The sequence below is a fragment of the Schistocerca gregaria genome, chromosome 1 (genome assembly GCF_023897955.1).
Source record: "Schistocerca gregaria isolate iqSchGreg1 chromosome 1, iqSchGreg1.2, whole genome shotgun sequence".
In the NCBI taxonomy this organism is placed as follows: Eukaryota; Metazoa; Arthropoda; class Insecta; order Orthoptera; family Acrididae; genus Schistocerca; species Schistocerca gregaria.
In genome coordinates, this window is record NC_064920.1 from 1,071,019,608 (window position 1) to 1,071,041,745 (window position 22,138).

The 22,138-nt window shown below is 43.5% G+C and overlaps 1 protein-coding gene across 2 annotated transcripts in view; it reads left to right on the forward strand.

Annotated features, from left to right (window-relative positions):
* LOC126281608 (protein kinase C, brain isozyme) overlaps positions 1-22,138 on the forward strand; it is a 1,181,175-nt gene that overhangs the window by 1,024,492 nt on the left and 134,545 nt on the right. For both annotated transcript variants that reach the window (XM_049980720.1, XM_049980728.1), the window contains one exon: positions 18,669-18,751. In XM_049980720.1, coding sequence (XP_049836677.1) covers positions 18,669-18,751 — 83 coding nt within the window. The remainder of the gene's footprint in view (positions 1-18,668; positions 18,752-22,138) is intronic.

Sequence of the window (22,138 nt, forward strand, 5' to 3'; positions counted from 1 at the left end):
GGTATACAACCAAAACTGTTTGAGTTGGTCTTTTATTTGGTGTATTATTTACAATTGTAAGTTGAACGTAATAAATGCTACAACGCCTTAAAACCGGTGTGTACATTTTGAAACACCCTGTAATTTGTGCCACGCGCTAGATACAAATTATTATTATTATTATTATTATAGTCAGAGTATTTCACACACAAAATAAATAGTCTTCTGCTTTAGACACAATTATTACAATGTAAGCAAGCCCTAGCTCGGTGTTCTGCACGAATTCCCCTTGAGCAGTGATTACAATATGTCGTACGTCTTCGTTTTCTCCAAGGACCTAATGAGCATACTTTTCTCTCTTGACGTTGTTGTGCGTTCTTCTACTGCTCAGGTGAAGTTCTACATTCAAATCACCCAGTATTTTTGTGTCAAAACCAAGTTCTGCACCATCCATATTGTGCTGATTCCAGTACCAACAGACGGGGTTAACACTGAAGAGAGCCAAAGTGACGTAAATTGTCTTTTAACAGCCGAGCGGTCGAAGGCGCTGCAGTCATGGACTGTGTGGCTGGTCCCGGCGGAGGTTCGAGTCCTCCCTCGGGCATGGGTGTCTGTGTTTGTCCTTAGGATAATTTAGGTTAATTAGTGTGTAAGCTTAGGTACTGATGACCTTAGCAGTTAAGTCCCATAAGATTTCACAAACATTTGAACATTTTTTGTCTTTTAACTGTGACTAGTTGATACTTCACACAACATGCCACAATACGATGAATTCCAAGCGAATATACGACTGTGAGTAATCAGGCACACTGTTACTAAACATTCGTAATATTTACGACAAGAGCACCAGTGTCAGCAACCAGCTGGAGTCAGGTTATAAACAATTCATCCATTGTTAACAACAGTGATTGTCATGAAGGTATTCAAGAGTACGTGTCGCTTATGTGTCCAGATTGGCGGGAACCGTGAAAATATACCAATTGAAATCGTAAATTTTACGAGGTTTTAGTAATGTAAGGTTAAAGAACTCTACAAGAACGTGTAGAGCAGCCACTACATATTATTCGCACTGAACGCTTCTGTGCGGCGAACATTTTCTTCCTGCTGGAGGTTTGTCCAGTACATTATCGAGCGAATAATAAGAAAGCTGAATGAGCTTTTTGATATTTTTTATTTCGAACGTCTGCTATTGTTCATAAGTAAAAGTTGCAGAGCTCAGACGGTATAGTAAGTATCGTCAGGTCTTACTTGCTGCTTGCGTGTGATTGTGATTTCAAGATTGAAGTACAATTCAGCAAGTGACATTCGCCTCTGTTGTCAGAAGCAAGGCTCTCAGGCAAATATTAGCTGAAGAAGAGGTACTTCAGTTTATTGTGGAAGACATGTCCTCCGACACGGTGATGCCAGTTAGATCCCATTTACGCGTAACAAAGCGAAAGGGAAAACTCCCGGGTGGTTAGACGCGTCACATTAGACTACACGGACAGAAATCAAGCTGCAATAGCGCCGAATGCTAAAAGGAAATAAGCAATGCTTACCTTTCCTGTGTTAGTTTCATTAAATACCGTCTGAGTGAACAACACGAAAAGAAAACGTTCATTAAGGGTCATAAAATGGATAAGCAGAAGGGCTTCTTTAAAAAAAAAACTTCTTTCTGAGGATTAAAACTCATTTTGAAATTGAGGATGAGGGACTATAATTATCGATTCGTAGTAGACCTTGTACAACAGAAATTAACGAAGCCGAACACTGCGATACAACAAGCAATTACTTTTGCCGAAAAAACTGTCGGTTTTTCTAAGATCGCAATTGAACCGTAGAATCTAAGTCTGCCAAAAAATTATATTTTTGGTATGTAAATATCCTTGCTGTGGGCACCACTTTGCTTAGAGGTCTCAGTGACAACTACTTCTCGGCACTATTGTGAAAGCGGTGTTTATAAAATTTTCTCCACTGTTGCCTACAGCCTACACGCCTTTAACGTAAAGCATATTTCGTTTAATGTTGTATCTCGTGTGTTACTTCTGACTTCAAAAAGTCGCGACTTCAGTTCACATTGTTAAATAACACGTGTTTTTTTTTGCGCGTAGTTGCCGGCCATTGTGGCCGAGCGGTTCTAGGCGCTTCAGTCCGGAGCAGGTTCGAATCCTGCTTCGGGCATGAGTGTGTGTGTATGTGATGTCCTTAGGTTAGTTAGGTTTAAGTAGTTCTAAATTCGAGTGTAGGAAAAGGGAGAGAAGGAAACATAGTAGGTGAATATGGATTGGGGCTAAGAAATGAAAGAGGAAGCCGCCTAGTAGAATTTTGTACAGAGCACAACTTAGTCATAGGTAACACTTGGTTTAAGAATCATGAAAGAAGGTTGTATACGTGGAAGAACCCTGGAGATACTAAAAGGTTTCAGATAGATTATATAATGGTAAGACAGAGATTTAGGAACCAGGTTTTAAGTTGTAAGACATTTCCAGGGGCAGATGTGGACTCTGACCACAATCTATTGGTTATGACCTGTAGATTAAAACTGAAGAAACTGCAAAAATGTAGGAAATTAAGGAGATGGGACCTGGATAAACTGAAAGAACCAGAGGTTGTACAGAGTTTCAGGGAGAGCATAAGGGAACAATTGACAGGAATAGGGGAAAGAAATACAGTAGAAGAAGAATGGGTAGCTCTGAGGGATGAAGTAGTGAAGGCAGCAGAGGATAAAGTAGGTAAAAAGACGAGGGCTGCTAGAAATCCTTGGGTAACAGAAGAAATATTGAATTTAATTGATGAAAGGAGAAAATATAAAAATGCAGTAAATGAAGCAGGCAAAAAGGAATACAAACGTCTCAAAAATGAGATCGACAGGAAGTGCAAAATGGCTAAACAGGGATGGCTAGAGGATAAATGTAAGGATGTAGAGGCTTATTTCACTAGGGGTAAGATAGATACTGCCTACAGGAAAATTAGAGAGACCTTTGGAGAGAAGAGAACCACGTGTATGAATATCAAGAGCTCAGATGGCAACCCAGTTCTAAGCAAAGAAGGGAAGGCAGAAAGGTGGAAGGAGTATATAGAAGGTTTATACAAGGGTGATGTACTTGAGGACAATATTATGGAAATGGAAGAGGATGTAGATGAAGACGAAATGGGTGATACGATATTGCGTGAAGAGTTTGACAGAGCACTGAAATACCTGAGTCGGAACAAGGCCCCCGGAGTAGACAACATTCCATTAGAACTACTGACGGCCTTGGGAGAGCCAGTCATGACAAAACTCTACCAGCTGGTGAGCAAGATGTATGAGACAGGCCAAATACCCTCAGACTTCAAGAAGAATATAATAATTCCAATCCCAAAGAAAGCAGGTGCTGACAGATGTGAAAATTACCGAACTATCAGTTTAATAAGTCACAGCTGCAAAATACTAACCCGAATTCTTTACAGACGAATGGAAAAACTGGTAGATGCGGACCTCGGGGAGGATCAGTTTGGATTCCGTCGAAATGTTGGAACACGTGAGGCAATACTGACCTTACGACTTATCTTAGAAGAAAGATTAAGAAAAGGCAAACCTACGTTTCTAGCATTTGTAGACTTAGAGAAAGCTTTTGACAATGTTGACTGGAATACTCTTTTTCAAATTCTAAAGGTGGCAGGGGTAAAATACAGGGAGCGAAAGGCTATTTACAATTTGTACAGAAACCAGATGGACAGTGTCTTGAAAGGAGGATATAAGATGAACATCAACAAAAGCAAAACGAGGATAATGGAATGTAGTCCAATTAAATCGGGTGATGCTGAGGGAATTAGATTAGGAAATGAGACACTTAAAGTAGTAAAGGAGTTTTGCTATTTAGGAAGTAAAATAACTGATGATGGTCGAAGTAGAGAGGATATAAAATGTAGACTGGCAATGGCAAGGAAAGCGTTTCTGAAGAAGAGAAATTTGTTAACATCGAATATAGATTTAAGTGTCAGGAAGTCATTTCTGAAAATATTTGTTTGGAGTGTAGCCATTTATAGAAGTGAAACATGGACGATAACTAGTTTGGACAAGAAGAGAATAGAAGCTTTTGAAATGTGGTGCTACAGAAGAATATTGAAGATAAGGTGGATAGATCACGTAACTAATGAGGAGGTATTGAATAGGATTGGGGAGAAGAGAAGTTTGTGGCACAACTTGACTAGAAGAAGGGATCGGTTGGTAGGACATGTTTTGAGGCATCAAGGGATCACAAATTTAGCATTGGAGGGCAGCGTGGAGGGTAAAAATCGTAGAGGGAGACCGAGAGATGAGTACACTAAGCAGATTCAGAAGGATGTAGGTTGCAGTAGGTACTGGGAGATGAAGAAGCTTGCACAGGATAGAGTAGCATGGAGAGCTGCATCAAACCAGTCTCAGGACTGAAGACCACAACAACAACAACAAGTCTAGGGAACTGATGACCTCAGATGTTAAGTCCCATAGTGCTCAGAGCCATTTGAACAAGGCACGTAGTTGTCAAATTCTAACTTCCTTCTTCTCGAAAGGACTTAGCACGCCGTCGGATCCTTGAAGTGGGCAGCAGCAGACGCCTTCACCACACGAAAGCACAGGTGAGAGTAAACTATATGGGTTCCATCGGGAGCGTTCTTGTATCATCGTACGGAATTTCACGTACTGATCATGCCAGCCGTATTGTTTCACCAGCTTGTGCTGGAAAATACCGCCACTACCTTCACTTCAGCTGTTGAAAAATTTTTATTTGATGCTATAAGTGATTTGTGTGATGAAGAGGAAACTATACCCACGCAGAGAGACTGGTATAAGAGAAAAGTTGTAACAGTTAAATATCGGCACTCTTGCAGAATACTGATACGCGAGTAGGAAAAGAGAGGGTTTCCGCCCGTCAGCATACGTGGAATATGTAGATTCTGTCGGTCGTGCGGTATGCCTCGTGACTGTTTTTTCTCAAATACGTCGTTATTTGCATCTCACTGACGAGGCTACTTTGCCAAGGTTCAATACATATAATCAGTATAGACAAGCTATAAGTGGTTGGACAACTAACAGACAGTCCGGAACAGCGCTGCTGCTGCGGTCGCAGGTTCGAATCCTGCCTCGGGCATGGATGTGTGTGATGTCCTTAGGTAAGTTAGTTTAAGTAGTTCTAAGTCTATGTGACTGATGACCTCACATGTTAAGTCTCATAGTGCTTGGAGAGCCATTTGAACAACTAACAGATCAGCTTGTTGCAAAATTCATGAATCGCAGTTGCAAATTAGCGACGGGCATAGATTAAAGTATGGAGCGCTTCATAGGTAGAACATCTGAAAAGCACTGCAATTCAATGAAACCCATAAAGAGAGGCTATAAACTGGGATGTAAATCTGGTTACATACGCGTTTTCTGTTTGTCAAGGTAAAACAGCTGCATATGAATAACCCATGAAGGAGTGTGATCTGAAATGAAGCGTTGTGGGATGGTTGATAAGAATTCTGATAAGTCTTGTTGTGCTTATGGATTCTTCCCTTCTTTAGTGGAGCTGTTTGAGTACCTGATCTTGTAAAACGTACACTTGCAGGATTGAGATACCCATTCTTACAAGGTATCTTTCGCACAAACTTACGACATATGCAAGGACTGACTTGTAACTAAACTGACAGAAGTGGAAACACTATATGGCCAAGCGTTAAGAAAAAAATGGAATTTTTGGCGTTGGTCGGATGTTGCATCAGCCATTTATGTTAGTGTAGTTTCCAGTCAGCGGTTGGCGCACCGGAGTTGTTTGCAGAACGGCAGTCCTAGGTTCGTGGGCTCAAGTCCTTACGCGGAAATTTCTTTTTTAATATTCAGTTCTTACGTTACTTACACTGTAAATAAATGAAATACAGCACAGTCTATTGAATTTACTAATACTTTAATAACATGAAAAGGAAAGGCTAAGGAAAATTTGCGATTGAAAATAAATTTCTGTGAACGGATTTTAATGCGTGCGCGAGAAGTTTGTATATAAAAATTAGAAACTGCTACTATATTTGATGATTTAGCTACACGTGCTTGGTAATATCATCGTAAAGAAGGGGTACCAGTAATTTTCTCTGCATCTGCGCACTTCATAAGCGCAACATTTTTGGAGACTGTACATAAACTATCCTGGTTTACATTCATAGAAGATTCTCTTTCTCGTCACACAGTTAGGCAGCAAACCACTCAAAATAGGGAGTTTCACCAGATATTGGCGAGGGTAGCTGGTGATTTACTCTTCACCCAGTGAGTGTTCTCCTGGGTCGAAATGAAACTAACGCAGTACGAAGTCCTGGCCATTGTAATTTCAACCCCTTTTTGAAATGTTATTTGCAGAATCCTGTGAACACCGTAAGTAAGTAAAAATCTTTCTTGGGAACTGATTTTGCAATCCGAAATTTCCCTGTGCGTTTCCTTTTCATGCCTCTTAATAAACACAATTAATAAACACAATATATTGTGCCTTATTTCGGTTTATTTGCATTACAAGAACGTGAAAATTGAAAATAAAACAACGAAATTGTTTCCGTGTACGTACTCGATCCAACGACTGTTAGCGTTCAGTAATTTTTCCATAGTGCCAAGCGCTGGTTGGAAACTACGCTCACATAAATGGCTGATGCCTCTCCTGACTCGCGCCAAAAATGCTATTTTTTTTCTAACCGCTTTGACATAGATAACTCCCACTTCTGTCGTTTTTATTTCGTGTCCAAGCCTTGCATCTACCATAAATTTTGATGAAATCAGTGATTACGAGTAGGGAGTGTCCCATCGTTAGCCATTTTCTACGACTCCGAAAGGACAAAGAACTGCATCAAGGCGACTACCACAGCACAGTTGAAAGGTAAGCCTTTCAGAGCCGAAATTCCGGTCGTGTAACCTTGTGGACTGCAAGACACAAAGCTCTCTGCTGGCTACCAGTATCCTCAGAGTGAACAGTATTGAGCATATCTGGAATGCCTTGCAACGTGTATGCAGAAGAGATCTCCACCCCCGCTCGTACTCTTACGGAGTTATGAACAGCGTTGCAGGATTCATGGTGTCAATTTCCTCCAGCTATACTTCAGACATTAGACGAGTCCTTGCCACGTCGTTTGGCGCCACATCTGCGTGTTCGCGGGGACCCTACACGATATTAGGCGGGGCTGCCAGTTTCTTTGGCTCTTCAGTGTGTATATATATATATATATATATATTTATTCAGTTGATTGACTGACTACTACCTTGCCATAGTCATATAAAATAGCCTGTGAAAGAATGCTGAAGTGCTGATTATTAGTGAAGGGCAAGACAACGATACTTACATCCTAGAGACGAATTTATTCTCGGTATAGTACAGACGGACTCAAAAAGGGCTTCACAACTTTAGAATAATATATAAATTTATTGAGGTAACTTACAGAACCGGTAGCTGTGACATTTTGTAGCAAACAACCTCTAGTTTGATTCTCGTAGTGCAGCAGTACCCCATTCCTTCCCCAGGAGCGCCAGTGTGGTGCGAAGTTAATATGGCTGCTTTCACTGCTGCGGTGTGTGAACGGTGTGTGTTTTGTTTTCATGAAACGAACTCGGCAAGTACCGCTCGGCGTAAATTTCGCACCGAATACTCTAAAAAAAACTGCTAGCAGACCTACGATTTGTTCCTGGCAACTCTGTGGAGAACGGTTGTTCACTGCGACATGATACAGCACCAGGTCGCTCGCGTATTGACGATTATGTCGGACAGATCAGGAACATCTTTGCCCGCATTCCATTAAAATCAACGAGTCTCGCTGGACTGGCATTCCACAAAAGACTGTTTGGTGAGTCCTGCGTAGACATTTGCATTTGAAACCATATAGATTCACAATGGCACAGCACATTAGTGATGCACCTAAGGTTGTTCGTGGGGAATTCTGTGCGAAAACGTTGCTTCGGATAGAGGACGACGAAAGGATTCTAAACAAAGTAATCTTCAGCGATGACTGAACATTTCATATCAATGGCATAACTTTAATTCCACAATCGATCGATCAAGATAACGGAGATGGGTTAGTTTATTAGCAGCAAGAGCGTTCATCACTACATTGCCCCGTGGAAGCTCGAGGATTCCTCAATAATCGCTTCCCAAATAGGTGGATTGGCCATGACTACCTCCCTACACAGACTTTGTCTGTGGTTTCATTAAAGACCGTGTGTATGTTACCCCCCTATCATACAGTTTAGCCGACCTGAAAAATCGAATCTACGCTGCCGTACAGAAGCTCCACCCGATTTGCTGCAACGAGTGTGGGGAGAAACTGATTACCGGTGGGTTGTTCACCGCATCACATCGAACCAAAATTACACTTTTATATGGAACTTGAGGTTGTTCGCAACAAAATAACACATCTACCGATTCTGTAAGTTATCTCAATAAATTTCTATATCATTCCAAAGTTGTAAAGTCCTTTTTGACTCACCCTGTGTTAAAAACACCAATATGCAAGAGGTTACAAGATCATAAGTTGCTACACAGGATGACTCTCACCAGTACAGATTTAGAAGAGGCAAGACAACTGAAGATGCAATTAATAAGGCGACCTCACTGGAGGCAGACGCTCATTCTACTTACACTCTAGCGATAATGATAGATATAACTAGCGCTTTCGATAATTTACTCTGGCCTTAGCGAGTTTGAGTGTGCAGAGGTGCTGCACAACTGTCTAAGAAGCTATTTCCGCTGGAGACACGCATCTGTAATATGCCCAGGAAAGTAAATGTCAAAGACCATATCAAAAGACCGTCTGCAGGGATCGTTGTGTGATCCAGAGTTTTGAATGTAAGATTTACAGCCCATACTACAGAAGTTATATGAGATCCGTATCGTAAGCAGCCTGCTAACATTTGGAGATAACGTGTTGTTAGTAGTAAGCGGTAATTCCAGAAGAATGGTAGAAGGCAAATGCAAATGATTCAAATGGCTCTGAGCACTATGGGACTTAACGTCTATAGTCATCAGTCCCCTTGAACTTAGAACTATTTAAACCTAACTAACTTAAGGACGGCACACAACACCCAGTCATCACGAGGCAGAGAAAATCCCTGACCCCGCCGGGAATCGAACCCGTGAACCCGGGCGTAGGAAGCGAGAACGCTACCGCACGACTACGAGCTGAGGACAAGGCAAATGCAATGCAACGTTCAATGAACTAGAAGGATGGAGTCGAAGTGTCAAACTGTCATCAGCAACTCACAAAACTACTTACCTGCTGCTGAAAGGGGACCTAACAAGGAGCCGTAAAGTAAAATTTAATGATATAAGTACCAGAAGAAGCGTAATAAGGAGATATACAGTACTCCTGGACGAATGTCGTAATTTTGCAGTTCGTATAGGGGAGGCTCGGAGAAAAGGTATACGTGATGAACAAAACTGTAACCATCGCAAATAAGCCATTTTTGCTTCCCTTGAAAACAATCTAGGCATACCACCAATCTGTATTAACATCAGTCGTAGGATATGGTGCGACCGTTTGAGCTCATAGATTGCACCTTGTGAAGGCAGCTTCATTAGTCAGAAGATTTCAACGAGGAGTGCTCCTACGGTACTACTCCGAATGATGCACTCTTAGTAATTCTAGGAACATGCTCATTGATCTTTGAAATCAGAAAACTGGAAGCCCTTTATTTGTTAAATAAAGACATTCAAACTCTTGGAACTAAGGCCTATGCGATGAAGTTAATGCAAGATTGATATTCTAACTGGGGCGAAACGAATGGGATACTTCACGCACGGGCAGGAGAATCTGCGAATTTCTTCCTATATCAAGGAGTTGACTGATACGTTAGTGCACCGGTCATGGCCCATATCAACGTAATCTGTACAAAAGTGGAAGACAGATTAATGCAAGTTGCGCCATTGGCAGTTTGGGCGCTCCAGAGCACACTTTGTGGGACACAGTGACCTGCAAAGACGCAGCGCATAATTGCCACCAAGCATTAAGGATGTAGGCTCCCTAAGCGGTGATATGGAGCGAATCGACCTGGCTCATCTTGGACGACACTGCAGCCACAGTATCCAGGAACGTCAAGGAAGACTTCACGAGGCATTCAGCCCCACGTCAGCATGCTGCCAACCCGGCTATAAGAGATTTCTCTACATACGGAAAGAGGTCAGATGCAATTTGCACAGCAGCGGTTGGCAACCATCCAGTGAAATGCTTGTTCAAGAATTGTGTTTGGATTGGTGCTAGTGAACAGGGAAGTGTGGGTTCCAACACGCTACAATCGTTTGTTGTAGTGGAAACGCTGGTGACGTGCTGCCCCACGCCAAAGGAATCCAGCAGGCGACGCGCTTATATGAGGGCGGATCGAGTACCCGTGACGATCACCTGCAGTCAAATGCACCCTGATAATTGTACAAATCCGCAGAGCAGAATCTGTAGTACAAACGACAGTATTAGTAACTGGCCGAAGAAAGGAAGGAAGATTAGGTATTAACGTCCAATCGGCATCGATGTCATTAGAGACGGGGGAATTTGTTAAGAGGTTTTAGTGTAGTTTAGTAGTGACAGAAAGCGATTGTATTGTCAATATTTTATAGTATTAACATTTGTTTTTGATAAATACCATGAATAAATGAATTAATATACACTCCTGGAAATGGAAAAAAGAACACATTGACACCGGTGTGTCAGACCCACCATACTTGCTCCGGACACTGCGAGAGGGCTGTACAAGCAATGATCACACGCACGGCACAGCGGACACACCAGGAACCGCGGTGTTGGCCGTCGAATGGCGCTAGCTGCGCAGCATTTGTGCACCGCCGCCGTCAGTGTCAGCCAGTTTGCCGTGGCATACGGAGCTCCATCGCAGTCTTCAACACTGGTAGCATGCCGCGACAGCGTGGACGTGAACCGTATGTGCAGTTGACGGACTTTGAGCGAGGGCGTATAGTGGGCATGCGGGAGGCCGGGTGGACGTACCGCCGAATTGCTCAATACGTGAGGCGAGAGGTCTCCACAGTACATCGATGTTGTCGTCGGTGGTCGGCGGAAGGTGCACGTGCCCGTCGACCTGGGACCGGACCGCAGCGACGAACGGATACACGCAAAGACCGTAGGATCCTACGCAGTGCCGTAGGGGACCACACCGCCACTTCCCAGCAAATTAGGGACACTGTTGCTCCTGGGGTATCGGCGAGGATCATTCGCAGCCGTCTCCATGAAGCTAGGCTACGGTCCCGCACACCGTTAGGCCGTCTTCCGCTCACGCCCCAAAATCGTGCAGCCCGCCTCCAGTGGTGTCGCGACAGGCGTGAATGGAGGGACGAATGGAGACGTGTCATCTTCAGCGATGAGAGTCGCTTCTGCCTGGGTGCCAATGATGGTCGTATGCGTGTTTGGCGCCGTGCAGGTGAGCGCCACAGACCGAGGCACACAGGGCCAACACCCGGCATCATGGTGTGGGGAGCGATGTCCTACACTGGCCGTACACCTCTGGTGATCGTCGAGGGGACACTGAATAGTGCACGGTACATCCAAACCGTCATCGAACCCATCGTTCTACCATTCCTAGACCGGCAAGGGAACTTGCTGTTCCAACAGGACAATGCATGTCCGCATGTATCCCGTGCCACCCAACCTGCACTAGAAGGTGTAAGTCAACTACCCTGGCCAGCAAGATCTCCGGATCTGTCCCCCATTGAGCATGTTTGGGACTGGATGAAGCGTCGTCTCACGCGGTCTGCACGTCCAGCACGAACGCTGGTCCAGCTGAGGCGCCAGGTGGAAATGGCATGACAAGCCGTTCCACAGGACTACATCCAGCATCTCTACGATCGTCTCCATGGGAGAATAGCAGCCTGCATTGCTGCGAATGGTGGATATACACTGTACTAGTGCCGACATTGTGCATGCTCTGTTGCCTGTGTCTATGTGCCTGTGGTTCTGTCAGTGTGATCATGTGATGTATCTGACCCCAGGAATGTGTCAATAAAGTTTCCCCTTCCTGGGACAATGAATTCACGGTGTTCTTATTTCAATTTCCAGGAGTGTACATGCTTATTACGATCCACCAAAATGTGAATTATATGGCCTGTTTTAGCTTCCCGGATAACAGGCTGTTATTGTGAAGAGAAAAGAGTAAATAAATAAATAGTCTTGCGGATCCTAGAGAGACAATAATATTGTGCAAGATTTTTGATTGTGCAATATTATTGACCGTCTATGGTAGGATTGACGGCTGTGCAGCGTATGTTGAACAACATATTGACGCCTCTACTGAGACTGGATTTTAATTGCGCCAGGCCGGCCGCTGTTGGCGGGCGGTTCTAGGTGCCTCTGTCCGGAATTGCGCTGCTGCTACGATCGGAGGTTCGAATCCTGCATCGTGCATGGATGTGTGTGATGTCCTTAGGTTAGTTAGGTTTAAGTAGGAGACTGATAACCTCAGATATTGTGGAAACTGCTATAAAAATCTGCTGAACGTACTTTCGTTTTAGGATGATTGGAAGTAGATAGAGATTTGTCAGCTTTGTGGTGCGTAAAATTTAATGAATGTAGTAACTGTCAGAGGAAAACCGAGCAATAGACTACCATCAGTTGAGGAAATATAGGGAAATATATCCGAAAACGAGTGAGACACAGTAAGTAAAAAAGTGAAATTCGTTGCGGAGTATTTACGGGATGCGAATGTAAAGCGAAGCGGGTGCTGATCTACTGGAACAAAAACACGTTGGCAATTCTGATACCACCAACGTTTTGCGAAGTCGAGAGATACCTTCTAGTTGCAATCTAACCACAATTTGAAGATAAAAGCCGGCCGCGGTGGTCTCGCGGTTCTAGGCGCGCAGTCCGGAACCGTGCGACTGCTACGGTCGCAGGTTCGAATCCTGCCTCGGGCATGGTTAGTTAGCTTTAAGTAGTTCTAAGTTCTAGGGGACTGATGACCATAGATGTTAAGTCCCATAGTGCTCAGAGCCATTTGAACCATTTTGAAGATAAAACGCATGTATACACCTTTCATTGTATTCATGTGATGTTTGAAGCTTCCTGTAATAGCTGTGCAGACTTCCATAACTATTAGGCTTTTTGACTAGTGATGGTGTACTTCGGAATTTGAGGTCTTCAGTTGAAATTATTTTAGCCAAATAACATAACGTGACTGTCAGGCTCTGAGCTGCAGAAGCGGATTCTGGAAACTGAGTGGTCTTTTCCTTAATTATTAATGTGACTATTTGCTAAAGTACATCAAATGAGCCTGTGTCCATCCTCAGAAAATTCTAATAACCGTTTGGTCCTCTTTATCAGATAGTCAGTAAATTTTGACTTTCAGGTTTCCCTCTTTTCTTAGACCATTCCTTCATTTACGCTTCCTCTTTTTCTTTCCGGTTCAAAAATGGCTCTGAGCACTATGTGACTTAACTTCTGAGGTCATCAGTCCCCTAGAACTTAGAAGTAATTAAACATAACTAAGCTAAGAACAGCACACACATCCATGCCCGAGGCAGGATTCGAACCTGTGTCCGTAGTGGTTTCCCGGTTCCAGACTGTAGCGCCTTGAACCGCTCGGCCACCCCGGCCGGCTTTCTTTCCGGCCCGAATTTACTTAACGATTACAGCGCCGCCCTTTTCCTATCGCTGGTTGCATATTGTGCATTGAGGTTATATTCCAAGAGATGGCGCTTGTTTTTATACAGAAACTGGGATTTGCCATGGACGGCTTAGAGGTAACAAGGCTGAAAAAACCGAGGGAATACTGTGGGTTAATGAAAAGAAAGAAATTCACCCACGCTCTGTTACTTAAGGAGCCGGGAGCGATGATTTTCGTAATTACGTACTAATGAATGACTAATACTATTCGGAGCCGCTGAACATCATCAAATCATTCATAACGTAACGATTACTAATGAAAGAGGCTGTAAGCTGCGAGGAGACGCTGTTAGTTATAGTATGGTTTCTAACCACTGGCAGAAGTTACGAGGAACTCAAATTCAGTGCAGTTATATCCCCACGATTATTAGGTAAAATGCTTCGTGAAACATGCAACAGGCCGGCCAGTGTGAGCGAGCGGTTCTAGGCGCTTCAGTCTGGAACCGCGCGACCGCTTCGGTCGCAGATTCGAATCCTGCCTCGGGCATGGATGTGTGTAATGTCCTTAGGTTAGGTAGGTTTAAGTAGTTGTAAGTCTAGGGGACTGATGACCTCAGATGTTTTCATCATGATCATCAGTGTTCTGCCAAAAGGCAGGTTTTCACATGGTAGTTTTCCAAGCAGTCCGGTCTTCTGCCATCCTCTACAGGTCTGCATAACTTCCTCTTCCCTTTATTCATCTATCGTCTTGTATCCCCTTCTTCCTCTCAGTCTTCTCCCGTAAACCAATCATTCCAAAGCATCTTCTAGCAAGAACTCCCTTCTCAATGAATGTCCCAACCAGTTCTTTTTCCTTTCTCGTACAACCTTCAGCAGACATCTTCTCTTACCAACCCTTTCCAATACTCTTTCATTACTCACTCTTTCCATCCAGCTTATTTTCTCCATCCTCTACATGCACATCTCAAATGCTTCTGACCTTGTTTCATCCTCTCGTATCAGCGTCCACGTTTCTGCCACATTTCAGACAAAACATTTGCCAAGCATTTTCCTTAGACTTTCATCTAATTCGCCTCCTAAGAGTCTCCTCTTTTTGTTGAATGCCTCCTTCGCTGTGGTAATTCGAGTTTTCACCTCCTGGTGACATCTCAAATCTTCAGTTATTGTGCTTCCAAGATATTTAAATGCACTTATTTGGCTAATGGTAGCTTGTCCTATTTTAATATTGGATAGTCTGTGTCTTGTACTGATGACTATACTCTTTGTTTTTGCTGTGTTTATTTGCATCCCATATTCCAAACAAGCTTCATTCAGATCTTTCAGCATGTTATTCACTGTCCGCTGACTTTCTGCCACTGATAGCATATCATCAGCAAATCTTATACATAGATGCAACACAATTTATAGTCGCTGAGTAAATACATCGTGGTAAAGCAAAATAAAGAAAACACATGATGTTCATGTCAACTTCATTTATTTATGTAGCATAAAAGATGTCCCCGTAAGTTTAAGAAACTCATTTCAAACCAGAAGAAGAAAGGTTACAAATGGTGATGCCGTACATCATCTAATAAATAGAACAATAGATGCATAGGAAATGAAGCCTTTAGCAACTGTTAGAAGCATAAAGAAGGAAGAAGAGAGAACGTCCTACATTCGCTCTTAACATCTCAATGGTTATATACAAGCTGTATTTTTTTTTAAATATTTCTAATAATGAAACAAATATGTTTTATGAATAAACGCCACCTACTATCTATGTTTCGGTTACCGAAGAACAGAAGGCAACGGACTTTTATTCATAAAATATACAGTATATCTTTTGCTCTCTCTACATTAACCCATCATGGATTTGTTAAAAATGAAACAGTTGCTTCATTTGTTATGTCTCTATTGCTATACTCCCGACGTATCCCACAAACATTTACTTTCTTTAAATTTCTCCAGAAACTCTGTCATTAAAGTTTCGTCCGCCTTGCACTGTATCATGTATATTAGAATAGCATTTAATCCCGCGGTGACAAAAGACGATCTTTTGTCGAGCGGTTGGCGCGACAGCATTGCACACGGCACAGTTTGTTGGCTGAAGTCATGGTCTAGGGAGGGGAGGGGGGGAGGGAGGGAATCAGGTGTTCGTACCCAACAAACCGCCTGACAATAAAAGTTGGTCTGTCTGTCGACGCGTCTCTAGGCTCTTAATTGCAACTATGTTCAAACCGCAGGCACACGGCGCGCATTCCAATGTTGAGCGCTGAGTGTGCCGAGTTTCTGTCATTATAGCTTGGAATCAGTATGTTGGGAAGTCTTTTCGAACATTCAGAGCAATATAGAGTATGTCGGATATTCTGAACGTAAGATGGAAGATCGCCAGCTGCGTCACCCGACGCCATTTCTGTTCAGTACAGAGTCGCGAGACACCATAATTATTGACTTTCAGTTGAAGCCCAGATGTATATGTGCCGTTTCTAAGCACCAGCAAATTGCGAATCTCTCTAAAATCTGTTGTTAACTGTACTATATGTTGTAATAAAATGACGGGAAACGTCATATTGGTGGTTAAATAATTACTGTAACTTCCGTATTATGAAAGTATGCCGTTTCAAGGCAACGGCACATTGAGGATCCTTCAAAAACGCATTGTTTTTAATGCTATTTGTTATAATTAAATGTAAGTAAATAACATATCTACGACTGAAGCTTTCAGGAGATGGTAGTACACTAAGTATGGTTGTAATTAATCTACGGTTGGCTTAGCGCAAAGAGTAGACACAGAATTGCTACGTACCAAATGATATGTTGGTGGTTCGCGTCTCACTGCAAAAATTTTTTTTATTAACCTTCGCGTTTTGTAATAGGTGCAGATATTTTATTTTTAGTTTAATAGAAGTATATTCTATGATATTCGATGTTACGTAAAAAGTGCGCTCTTTCTGAGAAGTGGATTTCTTCGATTGGCTTCATCTGCGAGACAATTTGGGATACTTGCAGTCCTATATTTTACGCTTTCTTGTTTCAATTTTTGTATTTCACGTGTTGTAAATTAAGAATGACCTAGGAGGTTTACGGAATAGTGTTAAAAAATGTTCAAATGTGTGTGAAATCTTACAGGACTTAACTTCTAAGGTCATCAGTCCCTAAGCTTACACACTACTTAACCTAAATTATCCCAAGGACACACACACACACACACACACACACACACACACACACACACACACGCGCGCCCGAGGGAGGACTCGAACCTCCGCCGGGACCTACTGAATAGTGAGAATGATGAAATAACTGATCTTGTATGGAGAACTATTATAAACTTCTATCGCGCTATTTATAATGTAACTTTTATAATCCGATGTTCTTTTACATTACATTAGATTTACCGTTTTCCATGGATCCCTTGGAGGAATCTCTGGGATGTGGAAAGAGTCAAAGGTTGTTTTTCTTTTATTATTCATATACATGAATATTGTACAATTCTAATGCAGAGAGAGTTATGAGCTATAATCCATGTGGAGATGTTCATCGATGGAGTAGAAGGAGTTGGCCAATAGGAAGTTCTTTTATTCACTCTGAACCGATCTTTATCAAAGACCTTTGATATTCTGTGGTAAGTTATGGAATATATGAGTACCCATGTATTTCACTCCTTTTTGTACTAATGTTAAGCTTTTATAGTCCTTATACGGGCCAATACTTTCCTTTTCGCCCTACAGCATTGTTGATGGATGCTGAGGTTTTTATTTATGTATACTACAGACAGAAAAACATGACTAGCACATGGACAAGGGAGAAAATGTGCGTTTTAGTAGAGCTAACGTAGGTATTTTATGCCCGTCAGTTTGGCAAACAGTGTGATTTGCCAGCCCCAGATACAGCCGACAAGTGCGGCTGGAGCGCGCTGGATCGTATGCACCACGTTGAGGCACACATACCACAAGCGGAAGTCGCATCGTTTCTGAGCATTCAGCAAGATGTTGAACTTGGCAGGCTCATCGTTGACGTTCGAAAGCAGGTCCATATGCCGACGGCTTTAGATACGAAGTTCTCTGGCTGGGTGCACGGCTAGTGCAGTGTTGCAGCGATGCAAGCGAACGCTGTTCGTCTGATGTGACTTACTCTGTCAGCCACATGAAACATACATAATATATTCATATTTTATAAGAACTTTATTTCAGTGCATTTAGTAAAATTTCATGATGGTATTCCCACCGTATACGGTGGAAGAAATGTGGTATTATTGTTCTGAAATCTGTGAGAATTGAAGTTCGAATCAAACCGGAAGGCTGCTCAATAGCCTAACGGTTGAGACCGGCACTAGTTTTCAGTAAACACAACATATTCATTACATTGTAGGTTCAACATTTCCGAACAGTTTGCACTGATAAAATTTCATAGCACTGTATGTTCTTTGGTTTCATCGTCTATCAGGCGTCTCATTTCACTGAATTTGAGTGTATTTAATTCAGTTGTGTCACAGGTTTGTTTGGATGGCGAGAGAGCGTAACAGAAATACTGAAATATTAAAACTGGTTTATATTTTAAGTAAGAAGGTGTACATCTCTGCTTGGAAAAATTCAAGCGCAGAAACTACCAACATTCTTTAGTCCACCAAGTATGAATTCCACAGAGATCGTGCAGATAAATTGGGAAGTTAAATGCCCTTACAAAGGCGTACAATCATTTTCTCACGCTACATCCGTCTGCAGAACAGGAAGAAACCTTCATATATAGTACCGTAAATTGTACCTTTTGCCACATTTTTCCCAATGACTCAAAGAGAATAGACCTTGTTGTTCAGGAACACCCAGGATATTCTAGCACCATTATATGCTTGTTCTACACCCAATACAATTCACCTGGTGTGTGTTTGTGTGTGTAGACAGATTGTTTTGATTATTTGGTATTTTAGTTGAGCCGTATCAAGTTTGCGTCAATTTTTTTCCTTTCCTCGGTAGTTTGACGTTTGCTTCTTCCTTTCACACAATACAGCAACGTGTGCATTATAGTTGCTTAGGGATGAGAGAAGACTGATATTATTTTATAGACTGGTGTCCACGATGACAAAACGCACGGTAGCAGCGCTCCTATGTATTCGAATGCATGTGGTCTGTGTCGTATGGTTATTTATGTTGTATTGTTTGTTGCAGTATGCAGCTTCGTGGTCCACAAGCGATGTCACGAGTACGTCTCGTTTACCTGCCCCGGAGCCGACAAAGGAGCAGATTCAGACGTAAGTATCAGAAAAGCAGGCCTGTGCATTTTCTGCTCTCAATAGCGCTGCTTGTTCAGTAATAAGATATTTGCGCAGTTTTAATTACATAAAAGTTTACTACATTATAGACTCAGTGACTTCGTAAGTTTCAAGGTATGTTCTGTTTACAATGTGTGATGATTTGAAACGTACGCTTCTTTTACAGTTCCAGTTTTATATGGTTCACGCTTGTATCGGAATAGTAAATTACCAGAAATAGTGTAGAAATTTCTCACTATACTAGTTTATACACATAGCTACACGGGTCACACACCTGAACTAGACAAGATTAAAACAGATCTGCATGAGAAAAATTATTGGCATTTCTAGATTTCGTTCTTTAAAATAGATTTGGAGGCGGATAAAGCAGTTGTTGGACATATTCTCCAATACTGAAGACGGCGAGGTTAGAGACAATACGCTAATAGTAAGCGTTAGAACTAATAATGAGAAAAGTAGCATAACCTAACGAACAATGTGTGTCGACAGATAACTAAGTTTAATGGACGATAGGACAGTTTTTCCATGAGTTGCCTGTTGGCTGTTTGTTTGGATCATGCTTCCTCTTAAGTTTTTTCTCAGACTCATGTGTGTTTGCAGCAGTTCGTCGATTCGAGATACTATGCCCACAGTGCGTTTCAGTAAGGATTTCGTAACTTTCAAAAGCTTTTTTTCGCTAGGATAACTACATGTTACCGAAAGTTTGCTTGGCAGAAATTTCGGCTTAACTACACTCCTGGAAATGGAAAAAAGAACACATTGACACCGGTGTGTCAGACCCACCATACTTGCTCCGGACACTGCGAGAGGGCTGTACAAGCAATGATAACACGCACGGCACAGCGGACACACCAGGAACCGCGGTGTTGGCCGTCGAATGGCGCTAGCTGCGCAGCATTTGTGCACCGCCGCCGTCAGTGTCAGCCAGTTTGCCGTGGCATACGGAGCTCCATCGCAGTCTTTAACACTGGTAGCATGCCGCGACAGCGTGGACCTGAACCGTATGTGCAGTTGACGGACTTTGAGCGAGGGCATATAGTGGGCATGCGGGAGGCCGGGTGGACGTACCGCCGAATTGCTCAACACGTGGGGCGTGAGGTCTCCACAGTACATCGATGTTGTCGCCAGTGGTCGGCGGAAGGTGCACGTGCCCGTCGACCTGGGACCGGACCGCAGCGACGCACGGATGCACGCCAAGACCGTAGGATCCTACGCAGTGCTGTAGGGGACCGCACCGCCACTTCCCAGCAAATTAGGGACACTGTTGCTCCTGGGGTATCGGCGAGTACCATTCGCAACCGTCTCCATGAAGCTGGGCTACGGTCCCGCACACCGTTAGGCCGTCTTCCGCTCACGCCCCAACATCGTGCAGCCCACCTCCAGTGGTGTCGCGACAGGCGTGAATGGAGGGGCGAATGGAGACGTGTCGTCTTCAGCGATGAGAGTCGCTTCTGCCTTGGTTCCAATGATGGTCGTATGCGTGTTTGGCGCCGTGCAGGTGGGCGCCACAATCAGGACTGCATACGACCGAGGCACACTGGGCCAACACCCGGCATCATGGTGTGGGGAGCGATCTCCTACACTGGCCGTACACCTCTGGTGAGCGTCGAGGGGACACTGAATAGTGCACGGTACATCCAGACCGGCAAGGGAACTTGCTGTTCCAACAGGACAATGCACGTCCGCATATATCCCGTGCCACCGAACGTGCTCTATAAGGTGTAAGTCAACTACCCTGGCCAGCAAGATCTCCGGATCTGTCCCCCATTGAGCATATTTGGGAGTGGATGAAGCGTCGTCTCACGCGGTCTGCACGTATAGCACGAACGCTGGTCCAACTGAGGCGCCAGGTGGAAATGGCATGGCAAGCCGTTCCACAGGACTACATCCAGCATCTCTACGATCGTCTCCATGGGAGAATAGCAGCCTGCATTGCTGCGAAAGGTGGATATACACTGTGCTAGTGGCGACATTGCGCATGCTCTGTTACCTGTGTCATGTGCTTGTGGTTCTGTCAGTGTGATCATGTGATGTATCTGACCCCAGGAATGTGTCAATAAAGTTTCCCCTTCCTGGGACAATGAATTCACGGTGTTCTTATTTCAATTTCCAGGAGTGTATAAACAAGACAGATAGAAAGAATGAACACTTCGAGCGGCCGCTAGTTCAGCAAATCGGCATTTTGCGTCCATTTCAATGATGCGAGGCGTCGAGTATAGTGGCGGACCAGTGAGGAGTTGAAGCCAGAATTTGTGGAGAGTGCAGTTCAGATAAGAAATGCTCCTGTGATGTTTTGGGAGTGTCGTAAGCACCATGACGTGGGTCCACAGATTAACGTTACCGTGAACATGAACCAGGACACCATTTCAACATTACCCATGACCAAATGTAATCTTCGCATACGCTTTGGGTATGCACGAATTGCTAGTTGTCATAACAACTCCCTTTTCCATAAAATGACAATTTTTCCCACCAGATTTCGTTTTAGTTATGGCTCTGAGCCAGTTTCAGTATTATAACGTGTACATTGTCAAAGCAAAAGTTGTTGGGGGCTGATTCTGCGCAGACAGCTGACACTCTCTGTGCCCGCTACACAGGGGTCGTAAAAGCATTGCAAAAATCTCTCCGCCCCTGGCAATAGGCCAGGCGGCAGCCAACCACCACTTTCACGCTTTTCAGCCTCCTCCAGCCAGACTCACATTTGGCCATAGCGGGTGACAGTGACTAGCCACAAAGCAAAACTCACTGCGTTCATACCACTACTCTACTACATGCAACTGAGCTTTGGACACAGGTCTTCAGCTAGCAGCGTCTAAAGACAACTCTCGACTTCGTGGTAGAAGCAGAGTACACATATGCAGTGCCTGGCAAAAAAAAGCAAAGCACTCGGAAGACATTACGCATACACAACACCAGTGGGCATGTAAAGTATTAGAGTTGCAATTCTCTCTGAGAGGTAAATCGGTCACCTCTGTGCTTTAGTGTCTTTCGTGTACAATGTTTTACCAGGCCTGGTAGCACCTATTGGGTGATTTCAGCTGCCCCTACATATGGGTATTACGCAACCTACAACGCCTTCAAATACCACGAGCATCCTTTTACAACTTCATCGTGACTATACTGCGGACACTTCCGTCTTGCAAAGTGATAACAGCTTGTTCACATGCCTGTGCGCTCACTTTACTGGTTTGTCGAACACTCGGGCACACATCCCACCTTGAGTGGCTCTCTAAATCGCTCTGTCTTAGTCATGTGGAAAATGGCGGTGACTGGTTGGAACAGTGGATGAAACGTGGCTTCAGCTTTGCACCGCACACCTGAAGAAACTTGCTGAATATTTTCTATCAGAATAAATAAGCAATTATT